Source organism: Notolepis coatsorum (assembly GCF_963971535.1).
Source record: "Notolepis coatsorum genome assembly, chromosome: 2".
Lineage (NCBI taxonomy): Eukaryota > Metazoa > Chordata > Actinopteri > Aulopiformes > Paralepididae > Notolepis > Notolepis coatsorum.
The window spans coordinates 181,552,196-181,574,633 of record NC_140166.1 but is presented as its reverse complement, the minus strand read 5'-3'; the positions used below and the strand labels follow the sequence as shown (position 1 = coordinate 181,574,633).

Sequence of the window (22,438 nt, the reverse complement as noted above, 5' to 3'; positions counted from 1 at the left end):
AAACAAAGTGCAATAAAAGTGCAATAAACAAAAACGGATACATTCACTGTGTGTTCTGCCTCTCATTTGTTGATGAAACAAAACCAACATCAACACAATTTACCACCAAGAGCGGATAGTTTAGTCTCACAAAAAGATCTCCGGTGTTGTTAGCTACATGCTAATGTGAATGGCATTCTCCATGTATATAGTTAGCATCGAGGCTATTAACGTAGTAACGTTAACGCTAGTAGAAATGGATGAAAACTTTATTTAACAAATTGCAGAATGGGTACAATACAATACGGCTCAATACACACAATTGTTAAGGGTATGCAGACTGTTGGACTGGGCTCCTTATAATAATAACTTGACAACACGTTGGTAGCCGCAGCTACTTGGGACAGCTCTGCTGTAAACACTGGAAATAACCGTGCGTGTTACACATGAATAAGCAATCTGAGGAGGACGCAGCTGATATCCTGTATAGCCTCCCCATATGGCCGGTTGGTGTCGGGAGACAGCAAATTATATTAATTATAGCGCGATATTGCAAGTGACTCCCAGAAATAGTTCTGATGTTTGGACTAATGGACGGAGTCGAGGTCCAGCCAGGGGAGAATTTGGCGTCGGTCTCTACTGCGCATGGGCATTGGGCAGACCGGCTCCGTATCCGGCTCGCGCAAATTACATGGCACCATTGTCGGCGAGTTTCGGCGAGTTTCCAAAACGAAAACACCCTTTGAGCGTTGCCACTAGGAAAACGCGTTTTCCTGCCAAAACTGCGTTTCTTTTTAACTTGGACATGCAAACGTAATCATTCGAAAATAAAACGTTGCTGTTTTACCCCAGTGTAACCATGGCCTGAGGAGACCCATGGCTCGGCTGCTTGCAGCGTTGAGGAGACCCATGGCGCGGCTGCTTGCAGCGTTGAGGAGACCCATGGTGCGGCTGCTTGCAGCGTTGAGGAGACCCATGGCGCGGCTGCTTGCAGCGTTGAGGAGACCCATGGTGCGGCTGCTTGCAGCGTTGAGGAGACCCATGGTGCGGCTGCTTGCAGCGTTGAGGAGACCCATGGTGCGGCTGCTTGCAGCGTTGAGGAGAACCGCTCATCCGATCGACTTCTCACTCCCTTGGGTCCTCAGCAATACACCCGCCAAGTGTGAAGTCGGTCGGATGACCTGTTGCGTAACATTATGCGTAAAGATTATTGTTATAGCGCCACCATCTGGCCAAATGGTACCAGATTCGACACTGCACTCTTCTTTGTCCTCAGTAATACACACACGGATGGTATGAACGGTTCTTGAGAAATGCAAACTACAGACATGCAGACACGCATGCAGACACACACACACACACACACACACACACACACACACACACACACACACACACACACACACACACAGATTCCTTCCTTTATAGTTAGATAACACCTCTCTTGTTGTGTGGGTGTAACAGCTGTCTGACTGTTAGGTGCTGACAGGCCTGAATCAAGCACCGCTCTCCCGATACCTCAGGGGGGGAGAGGGATAATTTAATTACTGCTTTTCATTTAGGAGGCAATATACTGTAGCATTGATGTTATTGTTTAGAGAGGGGGCAGAGAGAGAGAGAGATAGAGAGAGAGAGAGAGAGAGAGAGAGAGAGAGAGAGAGAGAGAGAGAGAGAGAGAGGTCCACAGGGAGTTGTTCAGAGGGGACGTCAGAGAGGACGGAGTGAATGATCGGGAGCGACGGAGCAGAAAAGGAGGAGAAAAAGAGCAGAGGGCACGGATAAGGGGAGAGGTAGAGTAACAGCGAACCTTACAATCCCGCATTGTTTATGTGTCAGGGGGGGGGGGAAGCAATGCTCAGGAAATGTTTACAAAATGTTTTAATGTTTACATAATCGAGAAGCAAGAAACAGAATCACAATTACTTCATTACAATAAATCCAATCATATGAGTCCAGTCGATCCAGTACATTTGCATATCCTTTAACCCCTTCAGGTGTTGAGTCTCACGGATGAGATAGAACTGAACTGTTCTAATGAGGATGTCACAATGGAAACTGGCCGTCAAAAGCTATGGAATTCTGAGAAAACATTCCAAAAGAAATTGCAGACAATACACACAGAGATCGGCAAACAATACACACAGTAGAAATAAAGATAACATTCAAAAATAAGAAATGTTTAATGTGGTGGTGGTGGCATTTTGGTGAATATGTGTGTGTGTGTGTGTGTGAAGTGAACACGAAATCCTTTTAATATGTGACACGCTGCCTCACCCTCGTGTTGAGCAAGTGCTGGACAGTTGTCAGGTTGCAGCTGATGATGATCCACCCTGCAGCCTTGGTAAACATTTAGCTGTTTGCTCTGCATACAGTAGCTAGGTGCAGCAACCGGACCAATTATTGTAATGGAGAGAGGATGAACTATGTAAAGCCAGACCTACCGGTACGACTGAGAGAGTTGTCAAGCGGACACCTCCCATCAGATGCTGCTTCATAAGGAGGCTCCCCTCTATACAACCTTTCTGCCAACAACACTAGCTTAGCATCTACTGTCAACAAATACAGTATTCTTCCAACAGACACAGGCTCCGTTGATGCAGGCTCCAGGTATTGACAATGGCTGCGCTACATTGTTTTAACAATACACTACACTATGTCCCATATGCCATATTGGCCGCCAAACAGCGTTGCCACCTTCAATAGTAAATCTACTGACATGTTTCAGTCTCCCCCAACTGCCCTCTGTCTGCCCAAAACTACTGTACATCTTTCCTAATTTTCTCCCTCATGGACAAAGCCAATTTTATCATCATCACGACCCTATTGTGAGACGATAAACAACAATGTTGAATGAATTATTGACCACGATTGTCCTGAGCTGCCATAGTAGGAACATGGCAACAGTTGTTATAGTAGACTGTTAAAGGTTTCCTGTCTGATTGGCCTTGCATAATTTAAAATAATAATTAAAAGTATCTCAGAGAGTACATTTTTTAATTATTATGTTAAATTATGCAAGGCCAAGCAGACAGGAAACCTTTAACCATCTTGCTCACTTGCATGTTGCTTTTACACTGGATCAGGATTTCTTGGGTTGATGTTTCTAGAGAAAATCGTATTCTACTCTTGTTTATCTATTATTTGTCATAATATGAAACCCAGACACGGTCTGACCTAAAAACCATTAATCTTACTAGATGACAGTACATGCATATACTGTACACATCGTCATACAGTGTATATTGGTCATAGAAGGCTTTTAGCTGGATCAATGAATAGAGAGGACTCGTCATCTCTCTCTCTCTCTCTCTCTCTCTCTCTCTCTCTCTCTCTCTCTCTCTCTCTCTCTCTCTCTCCATTACCATGGTAACTCATAAGAGCTTGCCGCTGACCACAGGGAACTTTTGCTCAGTATGGATTTAATTTGTGCTTCATTCTCCATCTCAGGTCCTCACCACATGGCGCCTATATTTCTTGGCAGCCAAGGTTCCCACTAAGGTAGGCTACCCCTCTCAGACTGAGCAGTGTGTACTAGTTGGGGGATGTGCCCTGATACTTTCAAATGTGGACATTTATTGAGATTTGCCAGACCTTCAAACTTAATACTTATTATTTTTCATACGTTTTTTTTTTACATAAATATATACTGTATTTATTTTATATTTTATATTTTATAAATATTTATAAAGCCAATTACAAATGCACACTGGTTAGTCTACAAATCAAACTAAGTATAATGTATTGAGTCTAAACAATGATAATAAACTGCTTATGGCTAATAATACCTATAATAAATAACAAACTAGTTGTGGAGTTGGAGTTGTACACATCGTATGTATTAATTAACTAAATGGTTGTTTACTGTTATCTTTTACAACAGGTAGAAACCACATTCAACTTCCTAGAAATTCGGGCCTTGAACTCCCACCCAGATCACCAGGTATCTGAAATTAATGTTACTATGTTACTATCCTTACACCTATCATGCTAATATGTCTATACTACTATGCACTCTAGTGTAACACTCAAGTTCGACACTGTTTGACGAGCAATACCACTTACCCTTAGGTGTCAGAGGTGTACATGTTGTTCACAATTTTGAAGTCGCTTTGGATAAAAGCGTCAGCTAAATGACTAAATGTAATTGTAAATGTAACCTTAATAATTTACCTATCTCAATATCTGCCCTGGTTTGTTTTATTGATCCTCCAATCACAATAGTTGCTTCAGAGGAAAGCAACAGTTGCGATTGGAGGATCAAGAAAAGAGGGCGGGGTTTGAGATTGGGTCATTTGCAACGTGCATGCATTTGTACCACTTTGTTACCGCTGATTGATTGTCTGAGCAGTTGTATAATGGAATTGGTTATATCATCTTGGGCCTCAAAGAATCAGCAAAAGCACTTAAGCGAATTATCTGCATTGCGAAAGAGATGTTCCTCTTTTTAAAGGAGTCACCGTGACAGTGAAGGATTCTCTGTATTAAGGGATAAGTATTCTCTTATTGAAGACAATACAAAGCAAGATGCATTATTGAAAATGATCCCACAGTTCCCACTCATATAACTCATTTAAATCTGTTGTTAACTGTCTGTGCAGGTTGTCATAGACACGGATAAGTCCACCTTCTCCCTGAGGTTCCAGTCACGCGAACACCTCAACCATGTGATCAGCCATGTTAACTACACCCTGTCTCGAATATTCAACAACTCTGTTTTTGCGTAAGTGTCTTATTATTAACAGCAACTTAAAGGTGCTATAGATAACATTCAGTCACTCTGGATGTTGTTCCACGTAATTAATCAATAATGTTTTTTTTGGGGAAAGCTATACTTTTATTCTGCACCTTTCGAAAGGCTCTGTGAATGTATTATTATTATTTTTTAAATATGACTACATAAAAAGTTATCTATAGCACCTTTATTTATTTTTGATATATTTTTTTACATAATTCTTTAAGATTCAAAATTCAAGAGATTTATTCGTCACATGCCCGCCTTGATTGTGCAAAAATACAATAATAAAATAGATAATAAAATAGACATGCTAAAAGCATCTGCGTATTTAGACCACTATCAGTAGGGCACGTGCCCTACTGATGATCATCTGTGCCCCACTGATTAAAAAAAAATATATATATATATATTTTTTTTAACAAATGTTTTTTATTTTCCCTTTTTTAACATGATCAAATGATCATTTAACATGATCAAATAATTATTATAATATTTTTTACTTCGCTTTGAAATATTATAGTGAAATATTTTGCACTGTTGTCGCATTTATCTTGTTGAAATCCTCCAACAGGCTCTTTTTTGTAAGTTGACTGGTTTGCACACCAATAATACAGTGCAATAATAGAATAGTAGAATAGATAGTAAAATTATGCAATAGAATGGCCAGAGTAAAATAGTGCTACAGTACAATCAACAACGGGGTGTATTAGAAGGCTTTGGTGAAGAGGTACGTTTTTAGCTTATTTCTGAAAATATTAAGAGATCTAGCTTCCCTAATGTCCATAGGTAGTGTGTTCCATAACTTTGGTGCATAGTTAGCAAAGGCTGCATCCCCGATTTTCTTTAGACTGTGGCTTGGAACCTTCAATAGACCAGTAGTAGATGATCGCAATGTTTATACTTTGAATATAAGGAGGAGGACCTTGAAATCAATTCTAAATGTTACCGGAAGCCAGTGTAGGTTACTTACTTGTAACTGCGGGTTTGATCCAAGGAGTAAATTGCCCCATATAGCTCTGTAACATTTCTCTTTTTGTTATAGGACCGACTAGTAGGATTTCAGTTTTGCCCTCATTTAATTTTAGGAAGTTGTTCGTCATCCATTTGTTTATTGCTAAGAGACAGGCGGAAATGGAGTTTATAGCTGTGTGATCATTTGGTTCAGCGGAGATGTACAATTGTGTGTCATCTGCGTAACTATGGAAACTTACATTGTGCTTTCTAATGATGTCTCCTCAATGTTCAATGCAATGTTCAATGCAAGTAAAGCACTTTAAACTTTAAGTATGACTAAATGCTTTCTTGACTATATATATAGTAACTGTTCCAAAATGCATAGATTTCTATGTATTTTAGGGGTTTGGGGGGCTAGCTCTTTTTAATATAAATGTCAGATTGTATTATTTATTTCATAGATTTCTATGCATTTCAGGAGTTTGGGGGGCTGGCTCCCCAAAATAATTAAATAACATAACCCTAACCTAACCCTAAAACCGAAATAAAGTAAAAAAAAATAGTTACAAAATCCACCCATTTTCGCCCAAAAACCGGCCAAAACCGTACAGTACAGTGCTGGGTCTAGATACGCCCCTGGCTAAAAGTAATAAGAATGTAATAAGAATGTTTTGTTTTTTAATTGAAAAAAACAAAACATTCCTGGACTGTTCTGTCATGGTCATTTTTTATTTGTTTCTCACGTAGTTGTGTGTAATTTCTTAGTACATACAGTATGTTAGTGGATTATTCAAGATACCGTAGATGTTTTGTTTTTATTGTCATCATAATGTGAAAATGAATGAAAGAATCTTTCAATAATTCTCCTTTTCTTCTCTTCTCCTTTGCTTCTCGCAGCCCTTCTATCTGTCACTCAGACAGTGACCTTTCAGACAGCAGTAGGAAATACTCCCCCAGCTCTGAGAGCTCTGTTGAGACCCAGAGGGCCTGCGGTAAGGGAGGCAGGAAAAACTCAACAAATGTGATTGTGGGATTTTATACACATCCATACACACCTGCACCTGTGTGATTGTGCACACACACACACACACACACACACACACACACACACACACACACACACACACACACACACACACACACACACACACACACACACACACATACACATATACAGATTCATACAGTATATACACAAACATACATATATATATATACACACACACACATTGACACGGCAACCGGAGGATACAAAGGAGGTCGTCCCAAATGCTTTCCCCAGATGCTCCTGTTAAATTGCTCCAATACACAAATAAAAGCGTAGACTATTATGATGACATAGTTTTACTTCCTCACACTCTCTCTATCTCTCTCTGTATTTCTCTCTCTTTCTCTGTCTCTCATTCCCTCTCTCTCTCTCTCTCTCACTGAAAGAAGCAGCTGCGCATGTCGTCTAAAAGCTGTTTGTTTTTATATGCTGTTTTCCCCCTCCCTCCTGGGTCTCAGGAGGCTTCTCAGAGACCTACGGTGCCCTGTGCGACTATAATGGTATCAGCTGCAAGGAGGAAGTACAGTGGGTAAGAGCCATGTTGTCGATGTGTTGTGAGTGCTTCTGAGTGTTATACTTCCCTGAGCTCTGGGGCCGTGTACTGTGGCGGATAGACTCATGAGGGTAATCTCGCTCCTAGGATGTGGACACTATCTATCACTCCCAGGACAACCGTGAGTTCAATCTGCTGGACTTCAGCCACCTGGAGAGCAGGTGAGCAGAGGGGGGGGGGGCAGTCATTTAATTACATTTCAAATCTTTATTTATTCTCGAAAAATACATTGAGGTTCCTCTCGTTTGCAATGCTGTGAGATTATAGGCATATTAAAAACAATCGTTGAATAAATAATTAGATGTTGAATAAATAGGAACTGTTACAAACTGAAGTTTTTTGAATTATCCAGTGGAGTACTGGACTTTTAGCATGAGTTCAAGATCATTCAGAGAAGCTGGGGCATTAAAACAACAGGGCCGACTTTCCAAGTTCAGTCTGTACTCGGGGGACCTTAAGAAATCAAAATATATCCCAGTCCTGACCTCAGTACAGGTAAAACTAGATTTTACTTATTTTTATCTGTTTCTTATCTGTTTCCAGGGACTTGGCAGTGATCGTTGCATCAATGGCATATAACACCTGGTTCACCAAACTATACTGCAAGGACCTGCGGATAGTACGTACCGTGCATCCTTGTGTTATGTCTCCCTCTGTATTTTACTTGAGCGATGGAAAGCAGCTCGAAGATACTCTGTTAACTGAACTGAACACAAAGAGATCATTAAGCCTGAATGCTTTTGTTGCCCCAGGGGTCAGAGGTCACCGAGCAGGTCCTGCACACGCTCAGTAAGTCATCCAGCCTGGAGGAAATTACGCTGGAGAACGCCGGGTTGAAATCGTGAGTTCCTTCACCACATCTTTCTCTCTCACTTTCCTTACAATGCTGTAAACGTTGTGTTTAGGCAACGTGTGCCTCTGGCTGTGTCCACGTTACAGACACAAGAGTCCGTGTGACTTGGTCGTAATGCTCTCATAATCAATTATTCATAATCAATAGACGTTTCGACCCCCACATCTGATGTTTCGCATGATCTCAGATGTGGTCAGTGTTGACTGAGACAGTCAGTGTTCAATTGAAGCTTCAATTGATTATGAATAAATAATTTTGGGGGCATTCTAATCGATTATGAATAAATAATTTTGGGAGCATTCTAACAAGTCGTGTGGCTTCCATTTTCCCTTCCTGTCTTGTACCTTTCATATTTATTTGGATGTGTGTGATCTAACCCTTTTTTTTTCTTCTTTTCTTTTTGTCGTAACAGAGATTTCCCACAAAAGTTGTCAGTAGCTCTTTCAGAAAACCCCGCCTCTGCCATACACTCTCTCAACCTGGCCCACAACTCCCTGGATAACCAGGGTACAGAACCTTCTCCTACTCCTACCATCTCCTACAGGCTGTCCTGCCTTCTGGCTGAGTGGGTTCTGACCCATTCTCAGTGGTGGAAGAAGTACACAGTTCCTTTACTTAAAGGAACACGCCAACATTTGGGGAAATTTTCTTACCGTCTTCTCCAGAGAGAGACAAGAAGATGCATACCAGTTTCCTCTCTGTGCGTTCAGTAGAAAGCTATCTGGCTGCATGTTAGCCTAGCTTAGCACAATGAATGGAAGCAGACATGACCGGTTAGCCTAGGCATTGTCCAACTAACACCTCTCCCGAAGGCTAACTGGTCATGTCCGCTTCCATTCATTGTGCTAAGCTAGGCTAACATGCAGCCAGTTCGCTTCCTACTGAACGCACAGAGAGGAAACTGGTATCTATCTTCTTATCTCTCTCTGGAGAAGACGATAAGCTGTTGTTGGTGTGTTCTTTTAAGCAAAAGTAGAAATATCCAGATAAAATAGGATAATAAAATAGTAAAATAGTACAAAATCCTACTTAAGTAAAAGTAGAGAAGTATTTGATATTGAATGTCAATGTACTTATGCATCAAAAGTACACGTTCTACGTGATGTTTGTGTATTCCAGTGCTTTGGAGCATTCAATCCTCGAACTGTTGACCTCTAAAGGTTCAAGTGGTATGTGGTCCAGTTATGCTGCTCTGATTACGTTCAACAACTCTGAAGTTGGCAGGCTTCAAATTTGAAAGTACATAATCTTCATCAATTCTTTCCATGTTTCCTATGCAAAATCTAAAGTAACTAGTATCTGATGGGTTCAGATAAATGTAGTGGAGTAAAAAGTACAATATCTTCTTTGAAATGTAGTGGAGTGACAAACTACAAAGTTCCCTAAAATGCAAAGTACAAGTTTTATAATTATAAAAAAAAGTACTTTCGTTCGTAGTTAGTTTCTACCACTACCCATTCTCTCTTGCGTCATCTTATCTGTTTTTTTTGTTTTTTTTAAACATAACATAAATTTAGACACACAAGCATTAACAGTAAATATCCTAAGTAAATCACTGGATTATACATTTCAAATCAATATAAATGTAGTTTACGGGATATATATACCTAATACTTGCAGTCCAATACAATACATACATATGCTCTTGCTCGCTCTACCCCCCCGGACCCCCACTTGGATAATCCATCCATTTTAATTCGTTTCTAACCAGGAACTACAATTCATATGCTAGCTTTTATTCTCTCCACCACTTCTAACCAAATTGCAATGTTAGTTTCACTGATACCTAAAATTCTTGCTGTAGATATCTGTTTTCTTATCTGTTTCACGCGTGCGTTTCTCCTCTTCCTCTGCCGTAGGCGTGTCCAACTTGATCCAGCAGGTGTGTCGACTCAGCAAAGGGCTGCGTCTCCTCAACCTCTCTAAGACCTCCCTCTCCTCCAAAGGTGTGGATGGCCCTTCTTCTCCTTCTTTCACCTAACCTAACCTAACACAACACAACACAACATTTGGTGGACAGTGACACCTTACAGTACCATGAGTGAGCAGAGTATTTTATTTTATTTTATTTTTTTACTTTCTCTTTTTCCCCCCTTCTTTTTCCGTTTTTCTCCCATCCCAATGTTAGTCGTTATGCCAATCCCCAATCCCCAATCCCCTACCTGGTCGTTGCGCGCTCTGCCCCTTACCGTCGGTCTGGGAGGGCGGAGACTATCACATGCTTCCTCCGACACATGTGTAGCAAATCACCACTTCTTTTCACCTGGCAGCGTGGACTCTCACTGGGGGAGTGTAACGTGTGGAGGACACTACCTCCCCCAGGATCCGACCTCGCTGTGCAGGCGCCCCGACCGATTTGTAGGAGTCGCTGTTTTACAACGACCAGGACCCACCCTCGCCGGGTTTTCCCACCCTCTAACACTGCCAATTGTGTTAGTATGGACGGTCGGCCAACCCGGAAGCACCACAGCTGGATTCGATCCCACTGTCTCTGTGGTGGTGGGCAGACACTTAGACCGCTGTGCCACCCGGCCGGCCGAGCAGAGTATTTTTAGCAGTGGAAACTAACCCTGGCAGTATTAGTGCTATGCTCTAGTCTACCCAGTGAGCTACAGGAACACAGGATCCCTTCATTCCCCTTTACCCACCATCCCTGTCGACAAGGTATCCTCTCCCTGTAGTTCAGCCCAGCGTTTTTGCGAGACGTCTCTAACATTAACCCTTTCACTATCACACTACCAAAGGGTTAATCCTTTCATTACGACAATACAGAAGGTTAACCCTTTCACTGCCACACGACAAAGGGTTAACCCTTTCACAATCACACTACAGAAGGTTAACCCTTTCACTACCACACTACAGACGGAGTGAAAGGGTTAACCTTCTGTAGTGTGGTAGTGAAAGGGTTAACGCAGGACAGTAACTCACCAGGCAGACAGAGGCAGCTGGAAATTAATTCATTAACACCTGCAGCACTGTTTCGATTTTATGAAGACATATCTGATTGAACAAGCCTCAAAGCTCAGGCTAGATTTATAGCTTTAGGTGATATAGACCTCAATACCTCCAGTACTCCCCCCTACAGAATGTCATGTTTTATCCTATTACAACAGAGTAGAGATTTACAATGTGTTTCACATGCCTCCACGCTGGTCTCTCCTCACGTCACCCTGTGGAGAGTCAATATTACATTGAAACACTTAGATAAAACATACTGGTTCACGTTACCTTACCCCTCTCTCTCTCTCTCTCTCTCTCTCTCTCTCTCTCTCTCTCTCTCTCTCTCTCTCTCTCTCTCTCTCTCTCTCTCTCTCTCTCTCTCCCCCCTCAGGTGTGGTGTCTCTCTCTCAGGCTCTGTGCTCCAGTGATGAGTACTCCAACTCTCTCCTGCACCTGGACCTCAGCAAGAATCCTGGGGTTCTCTCTGGGGAGGACGCTTCGGTCAGAAAACGCGCAATGCTGCTTTTATATGCCTATTTATTACATTGAAAAAACAAATCCCATCTGACCAAGTATTTTAAACGTATTCGGAGTTTTTCAGAAAACATGTGAATATTTTGCCAAAGGGGTGTGATCATTTTACATTTTACAATTACAACGGAACCTGAAGTGACAATATCTTGAAATTAGACAGGTCACTCTGTTCCGTTTTTAGATAATTTTTTTTGTTTTCAGAAAATCCTTGAAGTTCATTTGTATTGTACATGTGAAATTACCTCACCCACAAGAAAATATTCAAACACTCATTGCAAAATCAAATCGCTTATTAAGATGGAGATGTCTTGCCGTGTATGAGCTCAGTTTGATACCTATAGTGTCTTTCTCCGCAGAACCTGTACCTCTTCTTGTCTCAGCCCAACTGCCTGGTCCATTTGGATCTGTCAGGCACAGATTGTTCTGTTGACTCAGTAAGTAGTGGAAGGATCTGATACCCTAATGTAGAGCTCGCCTCAGCTTAGGGAATCTGAGTCTGGCCCAACCAAAAAACAGAAACATTTCTGATTCTGATGGTTAGCAAGGCTTCTCAGCTTCTCCTCTACTCATCAAAACAGTTTCCCATGCTGTGAGGTGGGAGCTAACAGCAAAACAGGAAGCGACTGGGTTTAAGGGAAATATGGTCTTATCATGAGAATTAGGCTGCCTGTTGTTTCAGCAATGATCTAATTTGTTTACTTTATATGCAGGTATCACAACAATGATAGGTACTGTTGGGGTCAGTCGGGTACTGTTGGGGTCAGTTGGGTACTGTTGGGTTCAGTCGGGTAATGTTGGGGTCAGTCGGGTAATGTTGGGGTCAGTCGGGTAATGTTGGGGTCAGTCAGGTACTGTTGGGGTCAGTCGGGTACTGTTGGGGTCAGTTGGGTAATGTTGGGTTCAGTCGGTTACTGTTGGGTTCAGTCGGGTAATGTTGGGGTCAGTCAGGTACTGTTGGGGTCAGTCAGGTACTGTTTGGGTCAGTCGGTTACTGTTGGGGTCAGTCGGGTACTGTTGGGGTCAGTCGGGTACTGTGGGGTCAGTCGGGTACTGTTGGGGTCAGTCAGGTACTGTTGGGGTCAGTCAGGTACTGTTGGGGTCAGTCAGGTACTGTTGGGGTCAGTCGGGTAATGTTGGGTTTAGTCAGATACTATTGGGTTTAATCAGGTACTATTGCGTTTAGTCAGATACTATTGCGTTTAGTCAGATACTATTGGGTTTAGTCAGATACTATTGCGCTTAGTCAGATACTATTGGGTTTAGTCAGATACTATTGGGTTTAGTCAGATACTATTGGGTTTAGTCAGATACTATTGCGTTTAGTCAGATACTATTGGGTTTAGTCAGATACTATTGCGTTTAGTCAGATACTATTGGGTTTAGTCAGATACTATTGCGTTTAGTCAGATACTATTGCGTTTAGTCAGATACTATTGCGTTTAGTCAGATACTATTGGGTTTAGTCAGATACTATTGTGTTTAGTCAGATACTATTGCGTTTAGTCAGATACTATTGCGTTTAGTCAGATACTATTGCGTTTAGTCAGATACTATTGGGTTTAGTCAGATACTATTGCGTTTAGTCAGATACTATTGTGTTTAGTCAGAGGGTTTAGTCAGATACTATTGCGTTTAGTCAGATACTATTGCGTTTAGTCAGATACTATTGTGTTTAGTCAGAGGGTTTAGTCAGATACTATTGCGTTTAGTCAGATACTATTGCGTTTAGTCAGATACTATTGGGTTTAGTCAGATACTATTGTGTTTAGTCAGATACTATTGGGTTCAACATGTCTCTATCTTCTATCCTGCAGCTATTCGGGGCTCTTCTGAGAGGGTGCTGCGCCGATCTCTCCTTTCTGAACCTCTCCAAAAACTACTTCTCTCACAGGTTAGTCAGATCATTTTAGATTAACTAACTCTTTCTTCTCCTACAGGTTAGTCAGATCCTTTTAGATTAATTGACTCTTTCTTCTCCTACAGGTTAGTCAGATCATTTTAGATTAACTAACTCTTTCTTCTCCTACAGGTTAGTCAGATCCTTTTAGATTAACTAACTCTTTCTTCTCCTACAGGTTAGTCAGATCATTTTAGATTAACTAACTCTTTCTTCACAGGTTAGTCAGATCATTTTAGATTAACTAACTCTTTCTTCACAGGTTAGTCAGATCATTTTAGATTAACTAACTCTTTCTTCTCCTACAGGTTAGTCAGATCATTTTAGATTAACTAACGACGCTCAAGAGTGGAGATGTGAAGCACATTTTTGATATTTTTTTTCCTTTTCAAGTTTACATCACATCTCTCTCTCTCTCTCTCTCTCTCTCTCTCTCTCTCTCTCTCTCTCTCTCTCTCACTCTCTCTCTTTATCGGTCTCCCATCTTCATTTCTCCTTCAAATGGGAAATCAGAAATTAGCTTTGTGGAATCACTGGAACATTGTGTCTCCTCTCTTTGCGTGTGTCTAATGCCATTTAAAAAGAGAACTCACAGAGCTGTCTGCATAGATAAGACTCATGAATATTTAAGCAGAGCTATTCATCATTTGACCCCCGCTAGCTCTTCAGCCAAAGCAATCTTTCTTCCGGTTCTCCTTCTATCCCAGAAATACGGGGAACTATGCCCAATTTCACAATTCATACATGTTATTCCAGGGGTTTTCAAACTTTTTTATACCACAACCTCATTTTATTTAGGATTATTTTGGCGACCCCACACTTAATGTATTGCGTAATTTCAATGTGGAAATAAGGAATATCAAAATAAAAGCACACGTTGTTGAACTTGATCAGGCATATTTATTAGAACATTTTATTACAGCACTATGTTATCAATGAAATTAATGAATATTATCAACAAAAGCAACGGAATTGTTTCTGTATACACATTTATAAAACGAGGCATATAATGTAGATTTCCATAGCTATGCGGATGATACACAACTGTACATATCTGCTGAACCAAATGATACAGCAATTAGCTCCATTACAGACTGCTTACTGGCAATACATAAATGGATGAGTAAGAACTTCCTGAAACTAAACGAGAACAAAACTGAAATTCTAATTATCGACCCCAAAAATAAAAAAGAAACGTTAATAAAGAACCTGGGAGGACTAACCCCTTGGATCAAATCTGAGGTCACTAGTCTCGGGGTTATCATAGATTCAGAACTGAACTTCAATTCTCATATTAGCAAAGTGACGAAAACATCGTTCTTCCATCTCAGAAATATAGCAAAAGTACGACCATTTATTAATCAGAACGATGCTGAGAAGCTAATTCATGCATTCATATCTAGCCGGTTAGACTATTGTAATGCACTTTTCACAGGTCTCCCTAAGAAAACCACAGAGAGGCTTCAGCTAATCCAAAACTCTGCAGCCCGACTGCTAACTAGAACCAAAAGGAGAGAGCACATTAATCCAGTCTTAGCTGCTTTACACTGGCTTCCTGTAACATTTAGAATTGACTTTAAGGTCCTTCTCCTTACATACAAAGCTCTAAATGGACAGGGACCTAGCTACATCGCCAACACTCTAATAAATTACACGCCAGCAAGAACACTGCGATCATCAGCTGCTGGACTACTAGAGGCTCCCAGAAACAGTCAAAAGAGGATCGGTAATGCAGCCTTTATCAACTATGCCCCAAAACTGTGGAACAAACTACCCCAAAACATCAGGGAAGCCAACTCGCTAGACATCTTCAAAAGACAGCTTAAATCTCTTTGCTCAGGCATTTCAATGAAACATCAGGGTATCCTGACACAAATTGTACTTACCTGCACTATTCTTACCCTGCCTACTTTTATACACTGCCTATCAAATTCATGTGTCAGTTCTATGCTAATTTTATCTCACTACCTCCTACTGTATGCACTGTAATTTTAAGAGAACTATTTTATCACACTTTTTACTTCTTACTGATGCACTGCTCTGTTGTATGTTAAATACCCTGTTGTATGTCCGTTCTATTGTATAATTTTTAGACTATTTTTAAACTGAATCATTTTAAACTATTTTTATTATTTGTATTACTGAATGAAACTGTAAACAGAGAGCCTATTGGGATGCTAGATCCTAATGTGAAACACTGTGATTTACCATACTGTACCTTGCTACCTGTCTATATTTTTTATGCTCACTTATGCCTGTATTTTTTACTGTTGTGAAGCACTTTGAACTGCAACCTCTGTATGAAAAGTGCTATACAAATAAAGTTATTATTATTATTATTATTATTATTATTATTATTATTATTATTATTATTATTATTATTATTATTATTATTATTATAATAAATTATTATTATTATTATTATTATTATTATTATTATTATTATTATTATTATTATTATTATTATTATTATTATTATTATTATTATTATTATTATTATTATTATTATTATTATTATTATTATTATTATTATTATTATTATTATTATTTATTATTATTATTATTATTAATAATATTATTATTATTATTATTATTATTATTATTATTATTATTATTATTATTATTATTATTATTATTATTATTATTATTATTATTATTATTATTATTATTATTATTATTATTATTATTATTATTATTATTATTATTATTATAATAATGGAGCGTAACAGTAAGAAGCATTTTGTATGAAAGTATTCTGTACTTCTGTATGACAACTATTAAAGAACTTGATTATTATTATTATTATTATTATTATATTTAGCCCAAATATGTTGCCAGAACATAAAAAACATTTAAGAAAATGCGTTCACATGCGCTTTTGCAAGAATAAAAAAAAAACAAGACTTAATGGGAAGGGTGTGCTTGTACATTTGAACAGTTCCATGATACGTGGCTGCGTTGTGAACATGACTTTCTCGTCACACGAAAGATCAATTTGCGCCTCCTGCTCAGACAGTGGGAGGCCTGTTGCGTCATGCATAATGAACGGTTCTAGGATCCAATTGTCCAAATTGTCCATGCTATCTCTTTCGGGAAAATAGTTCTGAAATTGTTCAATGAGCCCTTCTATGTGGCTACAGATGATGGGCTTCAAATGATTTTTTGCAACATTCTGTTCCTCCAAAAAAGCCATCAAGCTGAGTAAATACCCCAAAATCTCCGCTGATTATCCTGGAGTGCCACAAACGGAGTTCCTTAAAGGGGAACTATTTTACTATTTATTTCAGTATTTGGGCACTTTTACACAATCCCTGTGCGTCTATGGAACACCTCTGTAATTTTTTATTTTATTTTATTCATTGTTTTGTATTTCTAATCAAGTCCTCAAAAACAGCATTTTTCTACCTCAAGATCTTAAGCCGTTTTGAGCCTGGGCTCCAACCACTGTGGGAACTGTGTGGAGTGTGTGGAGATTCAGCTGATTATCATGCAGCTGAGTCTCTCTGACATCACAGATCAGCACATTTTCAGATGACTCAGTTCAGTGAGGGTGAATATTGTGAGAGGAGAATTGGAAGAATGCGCCAATATGAGAATTAGAGACATAGATCATATTAATATAAGTCCACATAGCTAGGAAACAATGCTAAACACTGAAAAAGGCCATTTATAAGATAGTTCCCCTTTAAATTAATCCAGCTCTCCATTTGAGTCCAAACAGGTCTGTGTCCCGACCTTGTAGTCCCAAATTCAACGCATTGAGGCGGTCAAAGATGTCGACTAGATCATATATCATTATCAGCATATTTCTCTGCCAATGTATTGTTTTTGTCTGCAAGGAAAATCTGCGCTTCTTCTCTCTCTCCGCGCTTCTGACAACAAACCTATCCATTGCGAGTGTCAAGGTTACACACCAAGGATGAGACGTGGTCTCCGCGATTATACATGCGCAGGATGTAGTGAGATGTGTATTGGAACACTGTGTCAGCCTCCGATGAGGGGAGGGGCGAGACATGGCCAATACAAACAGCTGCCAGGTGGAAAACTCGACCTGAGTTGGGCTTGTTGGTTTTCACTTGTTTTTATTCATTTAAAAAAAAAATTGCCAATGCGTGACGGTGACCCCATTATCACCTACCCGCGACCCCGTAGTTGTAACAGTTATTCCCATGGTCTAAGACAGTCCAAAAAATATTAGTGAACACGAACAACCCTCTCCAGTGTTAAAAGTTGAATTTGTGATGTCATCAAGTATACAGTCTAAAGCTGCTCCATACACAATGAATTGGAGAAATATGGTAAAGGTGACACTGAGAGCGCCCAGGGTAAAGTTCTGAGTATACAGGCACATGTTCTGTTTCAAAACACTACCAAAGAATTAAGCTCATTGTGGACATAAAAAATAAAACAAACAGCAGCTCCAGAATATTTTATACCCAGTTTAATCACCTATACATTGTATATTACTGTTACACTTTACTGTAACATTTGCACTCTGGTTGGATGCCAAACTTATTTTCGTTGTACTGTACTTGTGCTATATGATGACAATACATTTGAATATAATATAATCTCATTTATACCTGATGACGTCACAGGTTTGAGTCTTACTTCTCTGGCGTTGGGAGAGAGTAGCTCATGTTCACAAATATTGATTGAACTTCCCCCAGGCCATGGGAATAACATATTGGAATTGGGTTTTCATCGTTATTTTTTATTCGATATTTCCATTCATTACAGGCACACAGACTCTGGGTTAACATGGGGATTGGGAATCATCCTGAGAATGCCAAAGTGCAATACCGGCCGCATCCACCCAGGTGGCAGTATCGAGCACCCTTTGAAACATTATATCTTGTCCTGTGCGTCGATCAAAAGTCTCCGGTCCGACTTTTCTTTGTCGAGCAAGTGGAGCGGATTATGTTGGCGACACGATCGACACCAATACTGGGACTCGCAATCAGATAATTTGAATATTCTTTTTGGGGTACATCCTAGTGAAGGTAAGGCCTATATGGTATCAATCCTGCTGTGATCCACCCATGACTTCACTTCGATCACAACATTTGTGTGTAACGTTACTCCACAATGTGTGCCGTTGGTGACGATCAAAGCATAAAAAAAACGCCCCCACCCCCACCCTTTCATGCATTCATGATGAAACATAATACCGATAATATAGATTTGATTTCGAAATAGTAGCGTGTACAGGCGAGAAACGGCAACGTTTTTAGTGAAATGCACGTATTGCTGCATAGCGTAGTTTTCTGGGATTAGACAGGATCACTCTGAAACTATACTCATATTCACCACGGTATAAAACGGGAATGTATGGATGAAAAAAGTATTTCTTTAACACATATTGAACGATAGATAGTCGATGTCAAATGGGCCATAGTATTGTATCCATAGCTATAATATAGAATATAGTTATAGCCCTGCAAACACAGCCACATATTCCTATCTTTTAGAGCGTCAGCGTGGTAAGTACAAACGATGCTCAACTGCGTGGCGTCCAAAGAGTTAACCTACATGTCAATAATGTAACCTCACCCTGTCTGTGGCGAGTCTCATCCCAAAAGTTTCTGTTTCCCTTCTTGTGTCTCTCCTTTCTTTTAATCTCTCGTCTCCTTCGTCCAACAGGAAGGTGAAGGATTCACTGCCACTGTTCCGCCAGTTTTTCAGCTCAGCCTTTAGTCTCACCAACGTCAGCCTGGCCTCCATGAAACTGCCCCCCGATGTTCTCAGGTGAGCTCTACGTTTCATTTCAAACCTTTATTTAAACTCGAAAGGCAACTGAGGTTTCCCTCGTTTACAGTCACGGTGAGTGTACATACAGAAATAAGCGGCCTCCCGTAGGTGCTCTTTGAGAGCGGTTTTGAAGGTGGGTAGGGATTCACATTATTTTACGGCTGTGGGTAGGGCGTTCCACATTGATGTGGCATAATTTCGAAACGTGTTTAGTCCCTTGTTTGAGCTGAATCTGGGTTTAACATGATTTGTGGAGCTCCCTCTGGTGTTGTGGTTGTGGTATTCACTGACCTCTGGGAAGTATTTCGACATGTACATGGGTACCTTAGTGGTGTAGTGTATCTTGTAGACCAGGCCCATTGCAAGTTGCTGTACTCTGTCGTCTACTCTAAGCCATCCTAGTGTTACACCCGCTAAGTTCCTAGCTTTAAGAAAGACACAGAGTGTAGGTTAATTTTTTTTAATTTTTTTTTATCTTTCTTCCCCTCCCTTTTCCCAAATTTTCTCCCATCCCACCCTTCCTGGTTGTTGCGTACTTTCCCCTACTGTTGGTCCGGGAGACCGGAGACTGTCACATGCTTTCCTCCGACGCATGTGCAGCCTGGGGCAGGTTCTCACCGGGGAGAGTGTAGCGTGTGGGAGGCCACACTATCTCTCCTTAGTTCCAACCCTTGCTGAGCAGGCGCCCGACCGAACTGTAGGGGTCGCTGTCCACAACGCCCAGGACCCACCCTTCAGCTTTTCCCACCCCCTGATACAGCCAATTGTATCAGTGTGAGAGGCCAGCCAAGCTGATAGCAACGCCGGGAGCTGGATTCGAACAGGCGAATACTAGTGTCTCCCGGTGTTGGTGACGAACGTAATCTCCGTAAGCCACCTGCCCCCCCGAGTGTAGGTTAATTTAACAATAGTATTTATTATATAAAAGTGATGGACAAAAATACTATAAGCCCACTTCAACCTCATGTCAGGAACCCCAATCAGCGTTGACTGGGCAGGGTTTGATTCACGGCAACCTGGTGATACTTCACACAATGAAGGAGAACGATATCAAATGTCAATAAATAGCACTTCACACAATGAAGGAAAACTATATCACACATCAATAAATACCACTTCACGAACTGAAGAAAAAGAGATATCAAACTTCTCACAATGAAGTAAACGGATATCATACCACTCGGTGATTCAACTTTATCAAACATTGGCACGCGTATGCATAACCACGGCATCCATATAATATGGCACACTAGGCCTGCCCGTATTCATGTCTGAGAGAGGTACCTGGTACATGGGTTGGTGTTATGGTGGGGGGGAAACGGACACACAAATAAACAAACAAACGTAGATAAAGAAAACGAATCCGCCCCAAGGTCAAGACCCAATTATTTTTGCCCGTCTACCGGCCCACTGGCCCGGGCGGATTAGACATAATTATAACTACCAAACAATCAATTAAAACGTGTTTCACGACAAGAGCAGCTGGACCACTGGTGCTCTGGTCCGTCGGTGGTCCTATTATCCTACCGACTACCTTCAATCCCGCTGGGAACCAGGCAAGTGACCGTAGTGTGTAATGCTCGTTCCTGCATCCCGGAGTGAGGTGTGCACCTACCTCACTGCACCGGCCGCAACAAACAATTCAACTCACGTTCCTCCCGCAGGTAGCCCCCTATAACGGAACCTGGCTCATTGAGGCCCCTCCTCCTTTCTCATTACTGCCACCCGCCACACTAGGTTGTCAAAATGGGCAGGGGTGAGGTGGGTTTTAGGAGTAGGGTCAAGCAGTAGTCTGACCAGTTTGTTTTGTGATGTTTGTAATCTTGTTTTTAGTGCCTTTGAGGTGCTTTGGTACCATGAGGTGCAAACATAGTCATAGTACCCTTGAATGAGTGCTCCTGTTAGAGTCTTCAGGGTATTCTTGTTTACATTGGTTGTCATTTTGTCACAGGAAATATTTGCCTCTAGGATGGAACCCAGGTATGTAATTTCATCTTTCCTTGTGACAATATTGTCACCCACTGTAACAGAGAAGCCCTTGGTCTTTCTGAGTTTGTTATTTGATCCAAAGAGAATGGACTCTGTTTTACCCAGGTGTAATGATAGTTTGTTATCAGCGAGCCAGGTGCAGATTCTGCCGAGTTCAGAGCTGAGGGATTTTTCAACCTGCAACTTGTTCCTGTCAGAGACCAGCAGGGCTGAGTCGTCCGCGACCCATTCTCCCTCTTCCCATACCCAAGGTCAGCCGCGTAGATACGGGTTACCATGACAATAGCATTGATAATGTGCGAGCATAGAAAGACTAGAGAGAGAGAGGGATGTTTGGCACATGCTGTGGTTTCAATGGGACTAGAAATGTCCTAAAACATGGTGTAAAAATCCATGAACATGTGTCAGCAGATACTCTCAGTTACTCTCAGAAACTCTCAGTTACTCTCAGATACTCTCAGTTACTCTCTGTTACTTTCAGATACTCTCTGTTACTCTCAGATAATATCTGTTACTCTCAGATACTCTCAGATACTCTCAGTTACTCTCAGTTATTCTCAGATACTCTTATTTACTCTCAGATACTCTCAGTTACTCTCAGATACTCTGTTACTCTCAGATACTCTCAGATACTCGCAGATACTCTGTTACTCTCAGATACTCTCAGTTACTCTCAGATACTCTCAGTTACTCTCAGATACTCTCTGTTACTCTCAGATACTCTCAGATACTCGCAGATACTCTGTTACTTTCAGATACTCTCAGTTACTCTCAGATACTCTGTTACTTTCAGATACTCTCAGTTACTCTCAGATACTCTGTTACTCTCAGTTACTCTCACCTCTAGGCCAGACTGTGACAGCTTCATAGCTTCTTGTGTACGAAACTCTACCTCACGCAGGATATGCTTGACTCACCGTTTCCTCTCCTCTCTCTTCTCTCTTTCACTCAATCTCCTCTCGCCTCTTTTTCCCCCCTTTCTCCCATAGGGCACTTTTTACCGGATTGACCTCCAACCTCACATTAATGATCTCCACCTGGACATCAGTGGCTGTGAGGTAGGAGTTTAACCCAGACTGCCCGTCTTTGCACGGTTTGACAATTAAAATGTACATGAAATGATGCTGATTCAGGCTTAAATTGGGTCATATATCATATGCACCTTGAAAAGTGTAACATGTTGACTTTTTCCCCTTTCAATTATG

General features: G+C 40.8%; 1 protein-coding gene across 1 annotated transcript in view; it reads left to right on the top strand.

Moving 5' to 3' along the window:
- Window positions 1-22,438, top strand: part of LOC311222668 (capping protein, Arp2/3 and myosin-I linker protein 3-like) — a gene marked incomplete at its 5' end in the record, with an annotated part of 86,266 nt that overhangs the window by 10,178 nt on the left and 53,650 nt on the right. The window contains 16 exon segments of the mRNA XM_084307264.1: window positions 3,427-3,477; window positions 3,860-3,919; window positions 4,578-4,699; window positions 6,566-6,660; window positions 7,175-7,245; window positions 7,357-7,430; window positions 7,813-7,888; window positions 8,022-8,110; window positions 8,535-8,629; window positions 9,982-10,068; window positions 11,454-11,563; window positions 11,953-12,030; window positions 13,411-13,487; window positions 19,137-19,241; window positions 22,223-22,244; window positions 22,250-22,291. Of these exon segments, the coding sequence (XP_084163390.1) occupies window positions 3,427-3,477; window positions 3,860-3,919; window positions 4,578-4,699; window positions 6,566-6,660; window positions 7,175-7,245; window positions 7,357-7,430; window positions 7,813-7,888; window positions 8,022-8,110; window positions 8,535-8,629; window positions 9,982-10,068; window positions 11,454-11,563; window positions 11,953-12,030; window positions 13,411-13,487; window positions 19,137-19,241; window positions 22,223-22,244; window positions 22,250-22,291 (1,254 nt within the window).